Raw genomic sequence first — 19,017 nt, 5'->3', positions numbered from 1 at the left:
TTGGTGACCATGCCCAGGACACAGGCAGGGACTTCGGCCCACTGTAGTGATTCCAGGCAAGGTGTACTCCACATCCCCTGCAACCAACCAGCTCCACTACTGGTCCTCCCCTCTGTCACTTCTCTGCTGGATATTCAGATCCAAGGTTCCAGGACTCCAAAGCCACTCAAAGACTGCTTATTCCCCTCCCAGAGAATTATTTTCCACACCAAGAGTTTTAGAAAATCCAAAATAATTTTATTCACTTTTTCAGATTTTTGCTTCCACAAGGTGTTCAGCAAACATGCTAAGGCGACAGAATGTCTAGTTGGTCACGACATGCAATGCTGACCATTCAACGGATGACAGCAGTGACCACGCCCACCTGAGCTACTGGCCCCACGGCACAATCGGGGTTGGCAGGAACACACCGAACCACACGGCAATCAGCAACCTGAGGTAGGTCTCTTTACAGTACAAAAACTTCTACACCAGTGTGAGACACTGATTAGCAAGAGCTGCTTAAAGTCGCGGACTTTGGAGAGAGGAAGAGACTCTGCGGCAACCGCAGGAAGAAAGGAAAACAGACCCACAAAATCCTGAACCCTGTCACTGAACTGTGGGGGTGTGAGGCCAGGCAAATGAAGAAGGACCATCGGGCCAAGCGGCAGTGGGCTCCAGGGCTCAGAACAGACGGTTTCAAGGCGCCAGAGAGCTCTGTGCATTGGCCAGCATTGGGAACCTGAGGCAGTGGGACACTCGGAGCAGACTCAATGCTTGCTGAGAAGCAACAGCAGAACAGAGGAAGGCAGGAGGATGCTCCCCCTTGGCCGAGGAAGGGTCTGTGACTCTCGGTCCCGGTGGAGGGGAAGGAGAGGGGTCTGGGACTCTGACCCACTGCTCTCCCGACAGAAGCGGTGAGGTGACAAGAGGACAGAAAGCAGGAGCCCTGAGAATTCACGGTGCTCTGTGCGGCCTCCGTGGCCCCCACTCTGCCCCACCCCGGTGTGGCTGCTGGGAGGCAGCAGGGGGCCACTGGAGGGCCGGCTACTGCTACACTCCTTCCTTCGGACACCCAGAAATCCCGGCACCGTGAAACAGCCAGCTGGGGAAGAATGCACGCTACCCTTCCTATAGTCTAATAGCAAAACCAGACCTCTAGTGCAGCAGACTGTACAAAAATGATAGAAAGGAATCTGCACTGTTCTTAGCACAGTGCTTATTTTAATATAAAATAAACAGCTTACATTTTCACTGGAAATATAGGCTATGTACAGAATTATATATAGATATAGCTACACGTATAAAGCTTCATTATAGGCCTCTGATACATATATAATAACGGTTCCCTGAACCTTTTAGAGTGCAATTAAGAACAAAAACTAAATTTTGTTTACATGAATATGGAATAAATACAATAATCAAAATAGGACTCTCCCTAAAAGTGAAACACACAAGCCAATCCTGAACTGCTGTGCGAAAGATAAAATTGGGAAAGGCAAGGTTTCGGCAGGAGGACGTGGTGAGGGGCCCGCCCCAGGCAGGGAATGGCAATGCTCCAAAGAAAAGAGATGTGGACGGCGCTGGGGGAGTTAGCCCTTGACGGCGATCTTGTTCTCTGCAGCAGCAAACATGGCATAGAACCGGGAGCTGTCGTTGGAAAGAAGGACCGATGGGGTGTCGAACTCCACCACCTGTAGAGGAAGGAGACAGCATCGGACGGTGACTCGGAGACACTCGGGGTGTCCTACAGGATCCACAGCTCAGGAAGCGGGGCAAAGCCCCAAACCCCCGAGGATGGAATCAAGGTGGCAGTTCAGCTAGCTCTGCCATGCCCACCTGGGTTCTCTCTCTCTCTCTTTTTTTTTTAAACTAACCAGAGTTTAGTTAAGAGAAAATTTAGAGACACCTCCAGAGTCCCTTCACATTAAGTCTCAATTCTCTCAGCCCTGTGTAAGAAGGAATCAATCAAAAGGTCCTATATGCTGCAGAGGGAAGAAACTGGAGCTCAAGTCAAAGGCATACCAAGTAAATAGCATCTTATTGTGTAAGCTGATCCAAACCTATGGATGGAAAAGAGGCTTAGTTGGCAGAAAAACAAAAGGGAAGTGAGTATAAGGGATCAACTCAGTCAATTATCCATTCCCATGAGGGACTACTAGGCAGTCACCGGAAATCACACTCCAGTAGAAAACAGAACAGTGTGCTGGCAGAACCTGCCTCCCAGACAGAGGCCACATACTCACTCCCCCAGCCTCCCTTGCTGCAGCGCAAAGGTGTGTGACACGACTCTGGCCAAGGAGAGAGAACAGGACATCTCCTGGGATGCTCTTAGGAAAGGCTATCCTGTCCAACAGAGACACAAGGACAAAGTGTCTTCCTGGGGCTGGCTATGTGATGGTAGGCGGTTGGATGCCAGAGCAGACACCCTGTACAGTAAAGGGGGAGGCAGACACTGGCTCTCTTATGGGATAGGCAGGGTATAAGCAGGTCCACATGGGAGAGCGAGCACAGGAAAGGGCATTTTAGGTAGATGGAACTGTATGAGTAGATACAGAGGTGGAAATGCTTAGGGGATCCAAGATGGTTTATAGCCAATAGCACTGAAAGGAAATAGCAGGAAATAAAAAAGCCTGGGGGCCAGTGTGTGGGAAAGCTGGGAGCAGCAAGAAGTTTGGCACCACTACATGCCTGCAAAAAGCAGATGTGTGGTGGCTGGTCTCAACAGCTTTGGAAAACCCCTGTGAGTGAACTACAAAGTACACATGCTCTCTGACCTAAGTCAAAGTGTTACTGTTCACAAGCAACAAAAGAACGGGTAGTGAAGCACAATGAGAACCCAACAGGCATGCTCCAGACTCAATCTCTTGATTGGGAGGGCTGCATCCCATGCAAAAGGAACCAGGCTGGAGTCACTATGGCTGCTTATCTGAATGCTATGAGGGCCATCAGCCCAGTCCTGCCAGGGGCCAGTTCTCCTCCCAGACAAGGCCACGTGCCAAACCAAGGTCCCCTGGGGGTTCAGTACCTGCCCCTGGGCCAGCACCATAATCCTATCAGAGCCTAGGACTGTGTGTAGGCGATGAGCAATCGTCAGCATGGTGCAGTCAGCGAATGCCTCTCGGATGGTCTCTTGGATCAGTAAGTCTGTCTCGGTGTCCATGGCAGCTGTGGCTTCATCTAGAATCAGAATCTGCGGGGGAAGAGAGGAGAAAGAGGGATCCAACCAATTCCTTAAGCAATCTAGTTAATCTAGGTTTCACCAAAATGTGTTTTAAGATTTGAATTTTATATTATATTGTTTTTTTCTAAATAGGTACACACAAATTTAAAATACTATTTTGTTTAGAATTGATATAACTTCAAATTCATATGTTTGCCTTGATTTCCACAAATATGTGAAATACTGATCTAACAAACCACTCACCTCACTTGCTCTGTGACTCTGAACAGTGACTTTTTTGGACTTCCCTTTTCCAGTTTTAACATGAGGGGACTGGACTGTATTTGATGATCTGGACATGTCTTACAGCTTTAAAATCTTTTAAGTCTATGGCTTCCAATACTACAGCTACTCACAGGACAGAAACAAGTTGCCCTTGGAAACTGAAGGCTCGAGGCCATCAAAAATAAAAACAAAAAAGCAAACAAAATATCCATATACCCAAATTGTGTCAAGGTTAAACATCTCTGGGTATTCTCTTTAAAAAAATGCCACTGAGTGACATTCCTGGTGGCTCAGTTGTAAAGAATCCACCTGCCAACACAGAAGACATGGGCTCAATCCCTGGTCCAGGAAGATGCCACACAGCAACTAAGCTCAAGTGCCACAACTCCTGAGCCTGTGCTCTAGTGCCCAGGAGCTGCAGCTACTGAAGCCTGTGGGCCCTGGAGTCCAAGTTCAACAGGGTGGTTGTTGTTCAATCGCTCAGTCGTGTCCTTCTCTCTCCAACTCCATGGACTGTAGCACACCAGGCTTCCCTGTCCTTCACCATCTCCTGCAGCTTGCTCAAACCCATGTCCATTGAGTCAGTGATGCCATCCAACCACCTCATCTTCTGTTGTTCCCTTCTCCTCCTGCCTTTAATCTTTCCCAGCATCAGGGTCTTTTCCAATGAGTCAGTTCTTCACATCAGGTGGTCAAAGTATTGGAGCTTCAGCTTCAGCATCAGTCCTTCCAATGAATATTCAGGACTGATCTCCTTTAGGATGGACTGGTTGGATCTCCTCACAGTCCAAGGGACTCTCAAGAGTCTTCTCCAACACGAAAGTTCAAAAGCATCAATTCTTCGGCACTCAGCCTTCTTTATGGTCCAACTGTCACACCCATACATGACTACTGGAAAACCTATGGCTTTGACTAGACAGACCTTTGTCGACAAAGTAATGTCTCTGCTTTTTAATATGCTGTCTAGGTTGGTCATAGCTTTTCTTTCAAGGAGCAAGCATCTTTTAATTTCATGGCTGCAGTCACCACCTGCAGTGATTTTGGAGCCCAAGAAAATAAAGTCTGTCACTGTTTCCATTGTTTCCCCATCTATTTGCCATGAAGTGATGGGACCGGATGCCATGATCTTAGTTCTTTGACTGTTGAGTTTTAAGCCAGTGCACTGAGAAGCCCACACCCAAGCCGAGCAACAAAGATTCAGTGCAACCAAAAAAAAAAAGTGCCACTGGGCTTGGAGCCAAGAATGCCTTTGGACCTCATGCCACAGGCAATGGCTATTCTTCCATCTTCCTGTGCTTCTGCTGACGCCCTCCTCTGCCACCACCAGACTGCCTTACCTTACAGTGACGGAGTAAGGCTCTAGCTATACACAAGAGCTGCCGTTCCCCCACTGAGAAGTTATCCCCATTCTCCATCACTTCAGATTCAAGTTTCAGAGGTAGCTGAGCAATCTAGGGAGAAATAGAGATTAGAAGGGTTAAAAAAACAACAACAAAAAAAAAAACACCTAAATTTTGAAAGAAAGAAAATAAAGCTAAATTTTGTCAAAAACCCAGGGGCAAAAATAAATTATTCTTAAACAGATGAAAGAATTATTAGCCAAGAATCTGGCTCACCTAGAAAGAACATACAGGTGTGATGATCACATAGCAGGACCACATTTTCTAGGCCATTCCATACTTCAACTAAACTATCTATTAGTCTCATGTCATCAAAATGTCCCAGAAATTCCAATATATTTTATGTTCTGAAATTCTGTCATTTTTGGTCCTGAAAATATGGTGATGCAATGAGAGATGGGGTAAACAAAACTACTCTCTTTCTGAAGGCCAAAGCTGTAGACCCATGGCTGTCAAACTTTTCTTCCTATAAACTATAGAACCTGTTCTTCAAATGAAATTGTTTGAAGAAGCCCAATAGAAAGGTCATGAAGGCAAAGCTGCTCTAGTTGAATTTGGGCAGGAGATCCTGGGCTAGTGTGCAGGAGCACAAGAGACCCCACTCCAGGCCGGGGGTAATCTTAGTTTGTGGCCCTTGGAGGGTGCCTGCTAAGTTACTCTGAGAGGTTCATATGCACATTGGGTGCTTTTTGTGGACTCAAGAAGTGATAAATCTTTTGCACATATATACATGCTTCAAAAGGATGTTGTACTGTTATGATTAATAAAATAGAACTTGATTTAAAAGCATACTGAATGCTGAATGGTTGTCATTAATATCTTCTCAATGAATGGATGGTACAATAAAAAAGGAAATATGACTATGGGAGGGAATAAGAGAGGGGAGGTGAGGATAAGGAAATACTGACTTTTATACCCATTGTGAAATGCCTGGGAAGCCTTGCTCTGAAGTGCTCCTCCACAGACATCCTGGAGGTGGCGGGAAAGGCCGGGCTGGACAGAGGCAGCCAGAGCTGGCTGGGGAATGACCATGGCATCACCGAGTTTCCACCCCTGAAGTTCTAGCAAAGTTTTCCCTCAGTTCTTTACTTACACATTCCTTCATGTGTGTCCTTTCTAGGGCATCCCAGATCTGGTCTTCAGTGTACTGGTTGAAGGGATCCAAATTTGATCTAATGAGAAACATAATAGGAATTTCTCAGGGATCCAACACATAAGCAACCACCCTGCACAGGCTGACTGTGGTAAAGGTTTAAACAGAGGGCTCAGACCCCGACAGCCACAGGTGGAGGCAGAGATGGGAGTGCTGCTGCCTGCCTGTCACAGGAATGAGCCTCCCTTTCTTCTTTACAAAACTGTATTATTTTTATTATGTAAATGATACAAGTTAGTTATAGAAAAATTAGGAAATATAGACACAAAAAGTCAAAAAAACCCATATATATATATATATATATATATATATATATATATATATATAGGATCTTCGCATGTGGGATCTTAGTCCCCCAATCAGGGATCAAACCCATGTCCTCTGCACCAAAAGTGCAGAGTATTAATCACTGGACCACCAGAGAATTCTCTAAAACCAATATGTTTAATCACTTATCAGACCCTTTGAAACAAACACTGTTAGCGTTTTGGCATATATCTTTCTAGATTGCTTCCTATGCATATGCATACTAAAATACATCTCTTATATGTATAAACTCAGAGAAACTCCCTCTCTCTTCTTGCTGCACCAGGGTGAGAGCCCTGTCACTGGGCAGGGGTCTCAACAGCTAGCTGACCAGAAAAGGAGCCGATCCTGCAGGAGAGGGAGGGACAAAGCTGAGCAGAAAGGGGCTCAAGAGGAAGGATTTCACTGGCACCAAAAATCAGTTTGGGAACTGTTCTTGCTTACTGTAGCAAAAGTATTCACCTCAAGGACATTAAGACTGACACCAAAACAACAGGACTAGAGAGCTCTTAAAGTATTATAGACAGGAGAAGAAGCTCTTGGTCATGGAGGATGAGGTGAACAGGTGGTGATGAAACAGATACTGGGTGGAAGGTGGGCTGCAGAATTAATTTTGGGTGTCTTGTCTCGATCTAAACATCACATTTGTGGGTCTAGTAATCTTAAAGATATTATAAGTATAATTTGCTTTGCTCATAAATTACACTTGAGGTGTGGGAAATAGAAAAATCTTTGGGAGAACTCTAGCTCTGATCCATACTCGTCTCCATGTCTGGGGTGACTAATCTTGGGCATGCAAACACAAGCAGGTTATTACTAAAGAATCCTACCCCAGAGGAGAGTGCAGGCTGGCACATGACATCTCTGGACTCCTGGGAGACTCACTAAACAGTCCCACTTTCTCGTGTCCCTTCACACTTGTGCTTCCCACCACTTAGAACACGAGATCACTCCCTACCTTTTGACATGAGAGGCATTGGTAAAAAGCAAGAGCTCTGGAGCCAGACTGCTTGATTCCTTCACAGCTTCTATCAATGACAACTGTGTGATCCTGGCCAAGTTAGCTTAACTTCTCTACACCTCAGTTCCCTTAAGTGTAAGACAGGGATAAAAGAGCAGCTCTTTGGACTTCCCTGGTGGTGCAGTGGATAAGAATCTGTCTGCCAATACAAGGGACATGGGTTTGATCCCTGGTCTGGGAAGATTCCACAGGCCTCAGAGCAACTAAGCCTGTACACCACAATCACCAAGTCCAAGTGCTGCAACTACTGTAACCTGAGCACCGGCAGCCTGTGCTCTGCAACAAGAGAAGCCGCCGCAGTGAGAAGCCTGCACACCGAAACCAAGACCAGCCCCCCTTCCTGCAACTAGAGAAAGCCCATGTGCTGCAACGAAGCCCTAGTGCAACCAAAAAATAAAAGAGCACCTCCTCAAAAGGCAGCTGTGGGAACCACAATTCACGTATGTAAAGCACTTACAGGAGCGCCTGCTGCAGGCTTGGCAGTGTGTATGTGAGAGCTACTATTACTGCATCATTATTCCATTGTTCCTGTTCCTTGGCTATGCTTCCTTCTCATCCTTCAGCTCTCAACTTAGCTGGTGTCTTCAGGAAGTGTCTTCTGGCCCTTCAGGCTTGGATTGGGGGTTCCCCTTGCTCACCCTTATGATGGCACTCGTCACTGTTTCATATGTCTCTCTCCTCCGTTGGATTAGAATCCCTGTCTGGATCTTATTCACTGTTGTAGCCCGGGGATACTGTCTAATATTTTTTGTAAGAGTAAGAGCCAACTGAGCTTGATCCCTACTCTGCCTCTTACCATCTGCATGACCTTGGACAAGTCACTCCTCAGTCTCCTCACCTATAAAATGGGGAGTCAATGACGTGACACGTCCTGGTAGGTTGCTGTGAATATTAGAGATGTGTAGATATAGCGCCTGGAACATGGTAGACATTTGATAGCTGGTGGCTGTTAAATTGACCGGGGATGTGGTCACTTTAAATGCCTGGTTACACTGTTTGGTGGTTTTGACTCTTATATTCAGCACATTTTCCAAGTGGACACAATAAGCCCATGATCCTGAACACCAGGATCCTACCCATGGAAAGTCTAGATGGGGAAGGCTGATCTCTGTAGGCATGTCATCCAGGAAGAGCCCTCTCAGTTAAAGAAGGTGGTTCGATTTGTTGATAACCTAAAACTGAAATGGCAGACCACAGGCTAAGTCAAAGGAGAATCTCACCCATTTCTAATCAAAAACACAAAACTGAAAGACGCTGAAAGCACCTGATCATCCCTGTCCCTCTAACACTCTGGAGTCTGTCTGCACATGCATCAGGGTTGATGAAATCTGTGTCTATGGCTCTCCTCTCCAGCCACCTTTTTAGGGGAACTTTGTACTGATATACCACAGCAGGGACAGACTCAAACACGTGTTCTCCATCCCAAGTCTCGGGGGATAAAAGGTTAATCATTTTCCCCTGATTCAAAACTAACCGGTGGGAATTCCCATGGGGCAAGATTAGCAAGACAATCCTCTGAGAGACATTTATCCAGATAGCAAGGCAAGTTTTTTCAATAAAATATTCTCTCTCCTATTTGTGTGGTCTAATATGGACTTCCTCATACTTTTATAGCAGAATTCTTGACCTGGGGGTCATAATAGGGTTTTTAGTTTTGAACCAAAATGCTCAGAGCTCTTTTTTAAAACAAGAGACTTCCCTGGTGGTCCAGTGGTTAAGATTTCGCCTTCTAATGCAGGGTGCGTGGATCCCGCATGCCTCACAGCCAAAAAAACAAAACATAAAACAGAAGCAATATGGTAACAAATTCAATAAAGCCTTAAAAAAAAAAGTTCCAGGACTTTTGTGGTGGTCCAGAATTCCTCATCATCCTAGAAGAAGGGGTACCTACTCCCATGGGAAATCATGACTGGCTTTAAACAGGGGTTATGTTTAAAGCACCTGAGCAAAAACCATGCTTTGCCTGGTCTCACCCTGCACTGCGTTCTCTATACAGACACCCCACAGGACTGCATGCTGAAGAGCGGCCTCTGCCCATTACAGAGAATCAACTCTTCCTCAGGCAATAGGATCTGTGGTTTAGCACCTGGCTGCTCTGATCTGGTTCCTGGTCTGACTGTAGTTCCCATTTAGAGCCAGCAGAACCTCTTCTTGAGTTAGAATCTACCTGTTAGCCAGCTCTGCTAGGTCAATTCCTATTGTGTCTCCATGTATCCAGGTCTAGCCTGACAGCCTGCTCAGGCTCCTAAGGTTTGGGGCCCCACCTTACTCTGGTTCTATCTCCAAGCTCCAAGCTCCCTGGAACACTGCCCAGTCTCTACTACTGTGATCTGTTTGCCTGTAGAAAATTTGTATTTACCTAAGGCTGGAATTCCCAGCACCAATAACTTGATAAACTGCTACCTATGGTTTGATACCTCACTTTTTGGATTTCCGGCTTAGCCTGTCACCTACTGCTCAAATCTTCCCTTTTTCTCTATGTCTTCCTGGAAGGACTGCATAATTTTAGGCTTTAGATTTGACCAGTTGTTCAGATTCTTCCCAATTCTGCTGAGTTGAGTCCTTTCCACAGAGTTAAGACCTCAATAAATATATGTTCAAGATTGAAGGGTCCATAATACTGGTTTTCAGGAAAGGAATGTGCAGATAATTTCTCTGGAGTTAGTCTAGGAAGTATTCTCTTTCTCTTTTGGCTGTGAGGCTTGTGGGATTTTAGTTTCCCAACCAGGGATCAAACTGGGGCCCTTGGCAATGAGAGTGAGGAGTCCTAACCACAGGACTGCCAGGGAAGTCCCAAGGAAATGTTAACACTGTACATTGATGCCTAGCATCATGGGTTGAAGAGTATCCCCCCAAAAGATATGCTGAAATTTAATCCTTGGTACCTAAGAATGTGACTTTATCTGGAAATAAATCAGTGTTGATAGTATTGGGTGAGATGAGGTCAGCCTGGAGTAGTAAAGTAGGGTAGACTCTCAATCTAGGACTGGTGTCCTTAAAAGAGAGAGGGCCGCATAAAGACAGAGACAGGGAGAGAACCCATGTGACAATGGAGGCAGAGACTGGAATGATGAATCTACAAGCCAAGCACACCAGAGACTGTTGGCAAACCACTAAAATGTAGTGGAGGCAAGGAAGGACCCTACAGGCTTCAGAGTACAGCCCTGCTGACACTTGATGTCATCCTTCTAGCCTCCAGAACTGTGAGAGTCAAGCTCTGTGGTTTTAAACTACCCAGTTTGTGGTACATACACTGTTGCAGCATCCCTAGCACACAAACACATCCAGTAAATTCATCAGATACGTCTACTAGACAAGCAGGAAACACACCAGGGTGTGGACCCTGTTCACTGAGCAGCTGCCCCACCAGACTCGGCAGACATGTGGATGGGCTTGACCTTCAGCCTCGCCCAGGCCCATCACACCAGCTGAAGGAGCCCCCAAGACTAAGACATGGGTTCTGGATATATAGGGAATATTTATGTACACCAGCAGGTGGTGTTTAGTCTCTCAGTCATGTCTGACTCTTGGCCACCCCATGGAATGTGGCCCTCCAGGCTCCTCTGTCCATGGCATTCTCCAGGTAAGAATACTGGAATGGGTTGCCATTTCCTTCTCCAGGGGATCTTTCCTACTCAGGGACTGAACCTTTGTCTCCTGCATTGCAGGTGGATTTTTTATTGCTTGAGCCATTGGGGAAACCCCAGCAGGTGGTTACACATTAAGGCAGACCAGACTGATCTCAACAGGGAACTCAATCAAGAATGAAAAAAACAAAAACACATCCTCATTACAGTGGCCAGATGGTCCTGGTCTGACCCACAAAAAAGAAAGCAAGCAAAGTTATGTATCCACTGCATCAAGTACTCAGCTGGGTGGATGGACAGAAAGAAAATCTGAGAATGAAGGTTATTTTTAACAGTCAGAAGTCCTGGAGTCCTATGTTGCCCAAAGTGTATTTTCATCTTTGGTTTTTTATATTTTATTTTTAGCAATATTCTAAGCTCACCTATTGACAACTACCGAATAAGGTTAAGAGTATCTCCTGAGGGGAATGAGGATACAGCAATCCCTTCTAGGCACACAGAAGACTCCACGCTGAACCACACTGTCCTCTGTCCATGTGGGCACCTCCCTGCAGCCTTGGGATTTCAGGGTAGGAGACTACAGGACCCTCATACCTTCTGACAGGAAGCTAAAGGAAAGTTCAAAATAGTCATTCAGAAATATGGACTGATTTTGGCTTTTACTTAGAGCATATGAAAAAGACTAAAGAGAAGAGCAGAGTTTGTGTGACAATTTTTCTCAAGAAAAGGGACAGAGACTTACTGCAAATCTGAAAACAGATAATGAAAATTTAAAGATATTGGAAAAAGAAAGGTAACTAACGGTCAAGACGCCTGAGGAAGCAGGCCCAACCTTGGTGCTTGGAGAGACAGGGTTACCTCTCAAGGTTATGACTGAGGAGGGTGTGGTGGGAACTTCAGGAGACAACACAGCAAGTATGGTGAGGAAGAACCTAGGCTCTGAGCCAAATAGCCCAGATTGAAATTCTTATCTTTGGGCAAGTTATTTAACCACTTTGGGCTTTAGCTTTTTCACCTATAAATAGGCATAATAATAGTACCTACCCTCACCAAATTCTGAGTACTTTAATTTTGATAAATTAATACAATTTAAATGCTTAGGACAGTAGGCCACATAAATCCTCAATAAGCTTAGCTAATACTATTGTCATTGTTGTTCTTTAGAGTAGCAGTGTCTGCTACAGAGTGACTTTTTTTTGTTTGTTTTTTGGCCATGCCACAGCTTGCAGAATCTCAGTTCCCCGACCAGGGACTGAACCTGGGCCCCAGGAGTGAAAACCTAGAATCCTAACCACTAGGCCAAAAGACAACTCCCCAGAATGACCTTTTCCTTTTATTAAGGACAATTTTAAAAGACCAGTTTCAGGTTCACAGCAAAATTGAGACGAAGATACAGAGATTTCACACATACTCCCAGCCAGAAAGACTTTAACAAAACTTAGATAACATCTAGTGTTCTTCACGGAGAAGGCAATGGCACCCCACTCCAGTACTCTTGCCTGGAAAATCCCATGGACGGAGGAGCCTGGTGGGCTGCAGTCCATGGGGTTGCTAAGAGTCAGACACGAATGAGCGACTTCACTTTCACTTTTCACTTTCATGCATTGGAGAAGGAAATGGCAACCCACTCCAGTGTTCTTGCTTGGAGAATCCCAGGGACAGGGGAGCCTGGTGGGCTGCCGTCTATGGGGTCGCACGGAGTCGGACACGACTGAAGCGACTTAGCATAGCATAGTGTTCTTCATAGTTATCCTAGATTTACTGTTACTTGCTGGTGTTGAGACTAGAAGCCTTTGGGGATTCCTTGATTCCACAGAGACTCAGATGTCAAAAAAAGTAAAAGGGGCCCCCTTAAACAACAGAATAATTCAAAGACAAGTGAAAAACCTTGAGATTCTAAGAACTGCTTCAAATTTGGAGCAACTTCCATTTCTTCTAGAGCACTAACTGCTTCTGCCTGAAGGTGTTTTGGCCCGGAATGAACCAAAGCAGAGGTGGATCAGTTGTGGGCTCAGGTGTCTTTGTTGTGATTTTGAGTTGAGAGCTTGAGACATTCCTCAAAAGTGGAAAAAAAATAAAATAAAATGGGCAAGTAGAAAAGGAGAGAAAGCATCTGAACAGGAAGAAGTGAGAACACTGCTTCCTGATAATGGATGGATGCTAGGTAGAGATGCTCCTGGTGATGAGATGTGCTCATCCCTGGTGAGGAGACTGAGATGCAGAGACACACCAGAGTGACAGCTAAGGACAACTAGTCCCTCTGAGGGGCAGACTAACCACCAGCCAAGCCAGACTGCAGACAGTCCACAAGGATGGAAAGCGAGGGTGGAGACAAAGAGATGGGCTTCCTGAGACCAGGAAGCATAGGTTCTCTGGGAAAAGAAAAGTATTGCTAGGACTATGAAAGAGGAAAGGTCAGCCAAAGTGTTTAGGTCTGGATGAAAATGGACCTCTCTTCATGGAGATAATCATCAGAGCAAATGGCAGAAGCAAGTACTGGCTGGCCTCAGACATACAGGAGCCCTATAGCTCAAACCCAGACAGCTGGATGAGGCAGGCCTGGATGAGCTATTGGAATGGATTGGCTTAGGATGAGCTATTGGAATGGGCTAATCCAGGGAGGGGTGTGCCCCTAAACGATCTGGTCTATGATTTATCTATATTTATATGCAGAACAATTCAGACATTTTTATCTTTTGAGATTCTGAGTTTTGTTTGTTCGATTTTAGTTTTACCTTGAATTCCCTTCTGATACACTTTAACTGCAAGTTGGAATCTCCAGGAGATGTACCCACCCCCAATGCTGGTTAATGGTGGTGGAGATACAGTTCCAAAATTTGGAGTCTCTAGGAGGTAGCTGAGGGAGCAGATGATCTAGCCTGCCCTTGCCTTGGGAAACTCATTACAGATTTTCTAATTTTCTAAGAACAGCAAAAGAATACCAAACACTGGATATTCTTTGGGATCTATGAGAAACTTGAGAGGATAAAGGAAAGGCAGACGGTCTGGGATTGAATTTGTCCTCAGTGACAGTCCTAAACAGTCAAAATTCCAGCGAGCAGAAACTTATATGATTTCCTAGGTTTGCACAGCTGACTGACAGTGCTCCAAGCTCAATGACTAAAAACGTGGGCAGCAGCACACCAGCCACTGAGCCGGTCCATCAGGTGGCAACACGTCTCTGGAGCTGATAACAAACTGCCCCGACTCCCAAAAAGGCTGCGCTTCCACACTGATCCACAAACAGCAGCCAGCAGGTCAGTTCTTAACCGTTAACTCCAGAAGCCGAGTCACAGACTTAAATGAAGCGCTGTAAAAATGTGAAATGAACACTGATACTTCTTGGTAGCAGCATATTCAGGGGAAGTCTATAACATGTCTTACTTTCTAGATCTCTTCTAAATGGTAATTTAAAAAAAATAAGAAAAATATGGTTTTTTTTGTCCTGAGCCAAAAAATCATTAGGCCAATTTTATTCTCAAAGGCATTCCCGTGGCACCTAAAAATAGAGAGATTTACAGGAAGGAAGAGCAGATTTGGTAATATCTCTCAATTTCTTTAGACTTTAGACTTGAGTCTTCAATAAATTCTAATTCTCTTTGATGTTGCTTGTTTGACCTTGTTATTTATTTACCCAAAGGGAAGGATTAATCATCATCGAAACTGCCTGCAATTTGGGAGACCAGGGTTCAATCCCTGGGTGGGAAAGATCACCTGGAGAAGGGAATGGCAACCCAATTCAGCATCCTTGACTGAAGAATTCCATGGAGAGAGAAGCCTGGTGGGCTATACAGTCCATGGGGTTGCAAAGAGTCAGACATGACTGAGTGACTAATACTTTCATTTATCATCATCAACAGAGCCAGTCTGTGCTATACAAATTCACCAGTGTTTTAGAGAAATGCCAAAATAAACACACCCGAGTACTGACCCCACATAAATGTAGGTAAGAATTCAGTTTATCTACCGAACCTCCTCAAATCAGTGAGTTCAAATGCCATTTCTAAAAGTGGTGGGGAGTGGGGGAGACGAGTTTGTTTTAAAGATAATTCTGAACACTGTGGTTATTTGACATTAAATTGGTACCTTTTCTTGGAAACTGCTAAAAAGTAAAGAGAAAATGACAATATCACTTTTTTATGGTTGAAGCTATTTTTATTTAGAGAGTCAACTTAAATAGAAATGGACACAAATTATGGATACCCATTGTTTTTAGGAGGCAAAAGCTTAAGGCTAGACTGATAAAGCACAAGAAAAGACAATGGGGTTAAACGTATTTCCTTATTAGTTACTGTTATAACAGGTCAAGAAAAGAAATGTTTTCTTTGGCAATCTGGCAGACTTCAGAGAGGGGCATCATTCCAGAGTAAGAACTAAAAGTTTGCAGAAGATACTAGAAAATGAGAAACCATGAGTAGTAATAATGCCTGAAAACCATCGACAGAACTGCAACTCTTGAGTGTCCCTAGGAGAGAGGACAGCGAGGGATGATGGTGGCTGCTTCCATGCACAGAATGCTCGCCCTCTGCCAGCCTCCACGCTTCTATAAAATTTGTACAAATTCATTCAATCATCACAACAGATCTTAGTAACATCCCCATTTCATGGAGGAGGAAACAAGCTTAGGAGTGGCTAAGTAACTTGTCTGAAGACAGAGAGTCCAGATCTCTCTGACTTCTTACCATCCCGCTGCAGGGCCCCCGGGTCCGGCTTAACTAATGAGGTGACTAGTACTATGGAGCTGCTCTTCCTGCAACAGGGAGTGCATGGTGTTGGGAAAGTGCCGCACCAGAAGCCACTGGATCTCAGTCCCCGGTGGGGCTCTGTCCCGCTCACCTGGCCTGCAACACTGCACGAAGCGCATGGCGCTGAGGTCTCACCTGACAGTGCCGCTGAACAACACCGGCTCCTGCGGAATGATGGAGAGCTTGCTCCGGAGGTCAGCAAGGCCGATGTCACTGATTCTCACTCCATCAATCTTGATGCAGCCTCCACACAACTCCACCAGGCGGAAGAGGGCCATGCCCAGAGAGGACTTCCCTGATAAGTCAGAAGATAGGCAAGAGTCATTCGATTGGCAAATTCTGGGAAGACAAAACTGGCCTCTTCTCAGGGCAATATCATCTATTTTTCTATTTCTGTTCAATCATTATTTCGATGGATAACGTAGATAACAAAGATAATGTAGAAAGTAATAGCTAGAAAAACAAAAACAAAAAACAAGGAACTCTCTGGAGCTACCAAGCATATACACTTATACAACATACTGCAGCCTGAGAAGAAGTAGGAGGGACCGTTACACTCTCCTGAGAATAAAATGGAAAAACGTCTCCTTTTCACCTTAGGTACAGGTACACAGGGTTTGATGCTTCTCAGGCAAGAACCAAGAGCTCCTAGCAAATCAGAGGACAAGCTGTTGTCTCTCTTCTGTCCCCTTATCTCAGCAAAGAAAAACAGGACAAGGCCTTTCACTGCCACGAAGCTAGGGAAGGGAGAAGTTCTAGGCTAAACACACAAGGAAAGGAGTTTTGGATTTGAGAAAATGAGTGACTATAGATTCTCTAGCATGATAGGAAAATGTAGAAAAGCAGGTTTGGGGGATAAAGTAGCAAGTTTAGGATCACAGTGATAGGCAGAATAGCCTTTCATAATTGACTCTTCATTTAAAAAATGATATAAATAATTCAAGCAGATAACATCAATTTCCCATAATCTAACTACTCCTTTAAAAAAAATTATGTATGTACATTATCTATTTATTTATTTGGCTACAGTGGGTCTTGGTTGTGGGATCTTCTTTTTAAGTTGCTGCATGTGGAGTCTAGTTCCTTGACCAGGGATTGGACCCAGGACCCCTGCACTAGGAGCACAGAGCACCAGCCACTGCACCACCAGGAAAGTCCTGCTTTTTTTGACACATTTCCTTTTAGTTTGTTTCCTTATGAGTTGAGATGATACCAGAGAAATATTGTAACTATCTTCTCCACTTAACATTACATAGCAAGCACTCAGTTATATTATTACCTTTCTGAGATAAAGTTTTAGTGGCTACAATAATTTCCATTGTGTGGCTGTACTCTTATTTAAACAGTCCTCTAATGTTGCACATGTAGTTTAATTAAAACTTGCTAGAATAATGCTATAGGGCTTCCTAGGTGGCTCAGTGGTAAAGAATTTGCCTGCCAAGTTTGATCCCTGGGCTGGGAAGATCCCCTGGAGAAGGAAATGACAACCCACTCCGGTATTCTTGCTGGGAAAATCCTATGGACAGAGGAACCTGGCAGGCTACAGCCCATGGGGTTGCAAAGAGTTGGACATGACTTAGTGACCAAACAGCAGCAGCAGCAGAATAATGCTATGGTAACCTTGTCATCACTCAAACTGCTCCTACCTCAGAAAATTTCCTTGAAACAGATTCTGAGAACTGAAATGACTTTATTAAATATTTACATATATATTTTAAAAGCTCAGTGCTCTTCCCCCATCAAAAAAAAAATAAGTTCGACATAGTCCTGTCTATCTTTCTGCAAGTCAGACCCACACTTTAGATGCAGAACTATGGGTTTTTATCTGTTTGAGCAGTTTTCCTGGTTGTCTTTTAAAAAAACCTTTTTTTAACTAGTTTGATTTATTTTTTTATTTATTAAAAAAATTTTTTTGGCCACACCCTGAGGCATACAGGATCTTAGCTCCCCAATCAGGGATCGAACCCATCCCCCCTGCATTGGAAGCCAGAGTCTTAACCACTGGACTGCCAGTGAAGTCCCAGTTTTCTGGTTCTTGACTCTCCTTCCCTGCTCTGCCTCCATGTTCTTAAAGACTTCTCATGGCAGCCTCCTGACTGTCTACTCAGAGGTCATTGAGGATACAAATATCTCCCTTGCTCCAGTGTCTGTAGCCACAGACCTGCAGTCTAGATCTGACCCCTGTCAAACAACCTCTGGGAACCCTGACTGTCCATCTCCCTATGGTAGGGGTCTTCGTGTCCATCTGCGAGTTGGGAAACTCGAATCCATATAGCAGAACAGTTCTCAAGGAGCCTTTCCTCCTGGGAGTGGCTTTTTCAGGACTGGGGGATCTGGCTAGTGGTCTCTCACTCAGGTAGAAGGGAGGAGGTGGAGGGCCCCCTTCAGTGCCAAGGCAGTGGTTCAAGATTTAAGGTGCTCAAATAAATGGTGCTCAAAGGAAGGAATGGTGCTCAAATAAATGATAAGCACCATTTATCTGAGCACCATAAATCTTGAAGGAATGATGGAAGGAATAGTGCTTAAATAAATAGGTTAAGTTGTTCTAACAAAAGATCTGAGTCTAGACTACCTTTGCACAGACGGAATGTGCTGGTAAAAAAAGCCATGATGTCCTCAGGTGGTTATAACCACGGAGAGCTGGGACCTATGTCACAGTCTTGAAAGAACCTTATTAGGATTACAGTTTAGACTTTGTAAGTCAGGCTATTTAGAATTATTTTATTTTTGTTAATTTCTCATCTACTTATACTTTAATAAAGTCTTGGTGAAAATTTTGATCTGTCTTACTGTGTTAAAAGGACATCACAAGAAGGGAGGTCAGAGGTTTCAGGTGAGCAGTGCACCCCTAGGGGGCCAATGCAGCAGAGGGAATTTATGGGAGGGAGCAGAGTAAGAGCCATGGGTACAGTCACCCTCATGGCTGGGCATTCTCTCTCCAGTGTAAAAGCCTAGAGGCCGTACCTTGTTTTGGTGTGAAATAATGCCTTCAAAGAGGGAGCAGGAAATAGCTTTTTCTTTTCTGCTTACCACATTCTTTAAAGTAAATTGACTAGAAAAATAGGCAAGAAAAAAAAAAGCTAAAGGAGTTTTGATGCGAAGGGAGCATAGAGCCCAGAAAGCTCAAGAGAAGTGACTCAGAGAGAACTCTTACACAAGGGTGAACAGGTTAGTGAAAGAAGACCAGACTCAATCTTGAAATGTTATTCAGGAAAGAAAGAGGGAAAGAAACACACTTCTAAGAATAGTAGGGAACTAAAATGCCTAAAATGATGGCCTATTCTCTATTTATTTACAACTGATGTCAGATCAAGAAAATAATTTCTGTCTTCGAAGGAACATAGATTCCTTATTTAGAGCTATGTTGCCTTCTAATAA

General features: G+C 44.5%; 2 protein-coding genes across 5 annotated transcripts in view; both read right to left on the bottom strand.

Annotated features, from left to right (window-relative positions):
- Window positions 1-19,017, bottom strand: part of PARL (presenilin associated rhomboid like) — a 138,088-nt gene that overhangs the window by 91,477 nt on the left and 27,594 nt on the right. The gene's annotated exons all lie outside the window — the stretch shown is intronic.
- The window catches only part of ABCC5 (ATP binding cassette subfamily C member 5), an 81,833-nt gene continuing 63,031 nt past the window's right edge, over window positions 216-19,017 (bottom strand). For 2 of the 4 annotated variants that reach the window (XM_055568923.1, XM_055568922.1), the window contains exons 26-30: window positions 15,775-15,934; window positions 5,921-5,999; window positions 4,765-4,878; window positions 3,008-3,172; window positions 216-1,673 (exon numbers count right to left, since the gene is read on the bottom strand). In XM_055568923.1, the coding sequence (XP_055424898.1) occupies window positions 1,572-1,673; window positions 3,008-3,172; window positions 4,765-4,878; window positions 5,921-5,999; window positions 15,775-15,934 (620 nt within the window). In that variant the 3' untranslated portion in view covers window positions 216-1,571. Of the gene's footprint in view, window positions 1,674-3,007; window positions 3,173-4,764; window positions 4,879-5,920; window positions 6,000-15,020; window positions 15,438-15,774; window positions 15,935-19,017 lie in introns of those variants that run through there. The other 2 variants (XM_055568924.1, XM_055568925.1) reach the window with 2 other exon arrangements.

This window comes from Bubalus kerabau, chromosome 2 (assembly GCF_029407905.1).
Source record: "Bubalus kerabau isolate K-KA32 ecotype Philippines breed swamp buffalo chromosome 2, PCC_UOA_SB_1v2, whole genome shotgun sequence".
Lineage (NCBI taxonomy): Eukaryota > Metazoa > Chordata > Mammalia > Artiodactyla > Bovidae > Bubalus > Bubalus kerabau.
The sequence above is the reverse complement of the archived record's forward strand: the minus strand, read 5'-3'. Positions and strand labels throughout refer to the sequence as shown.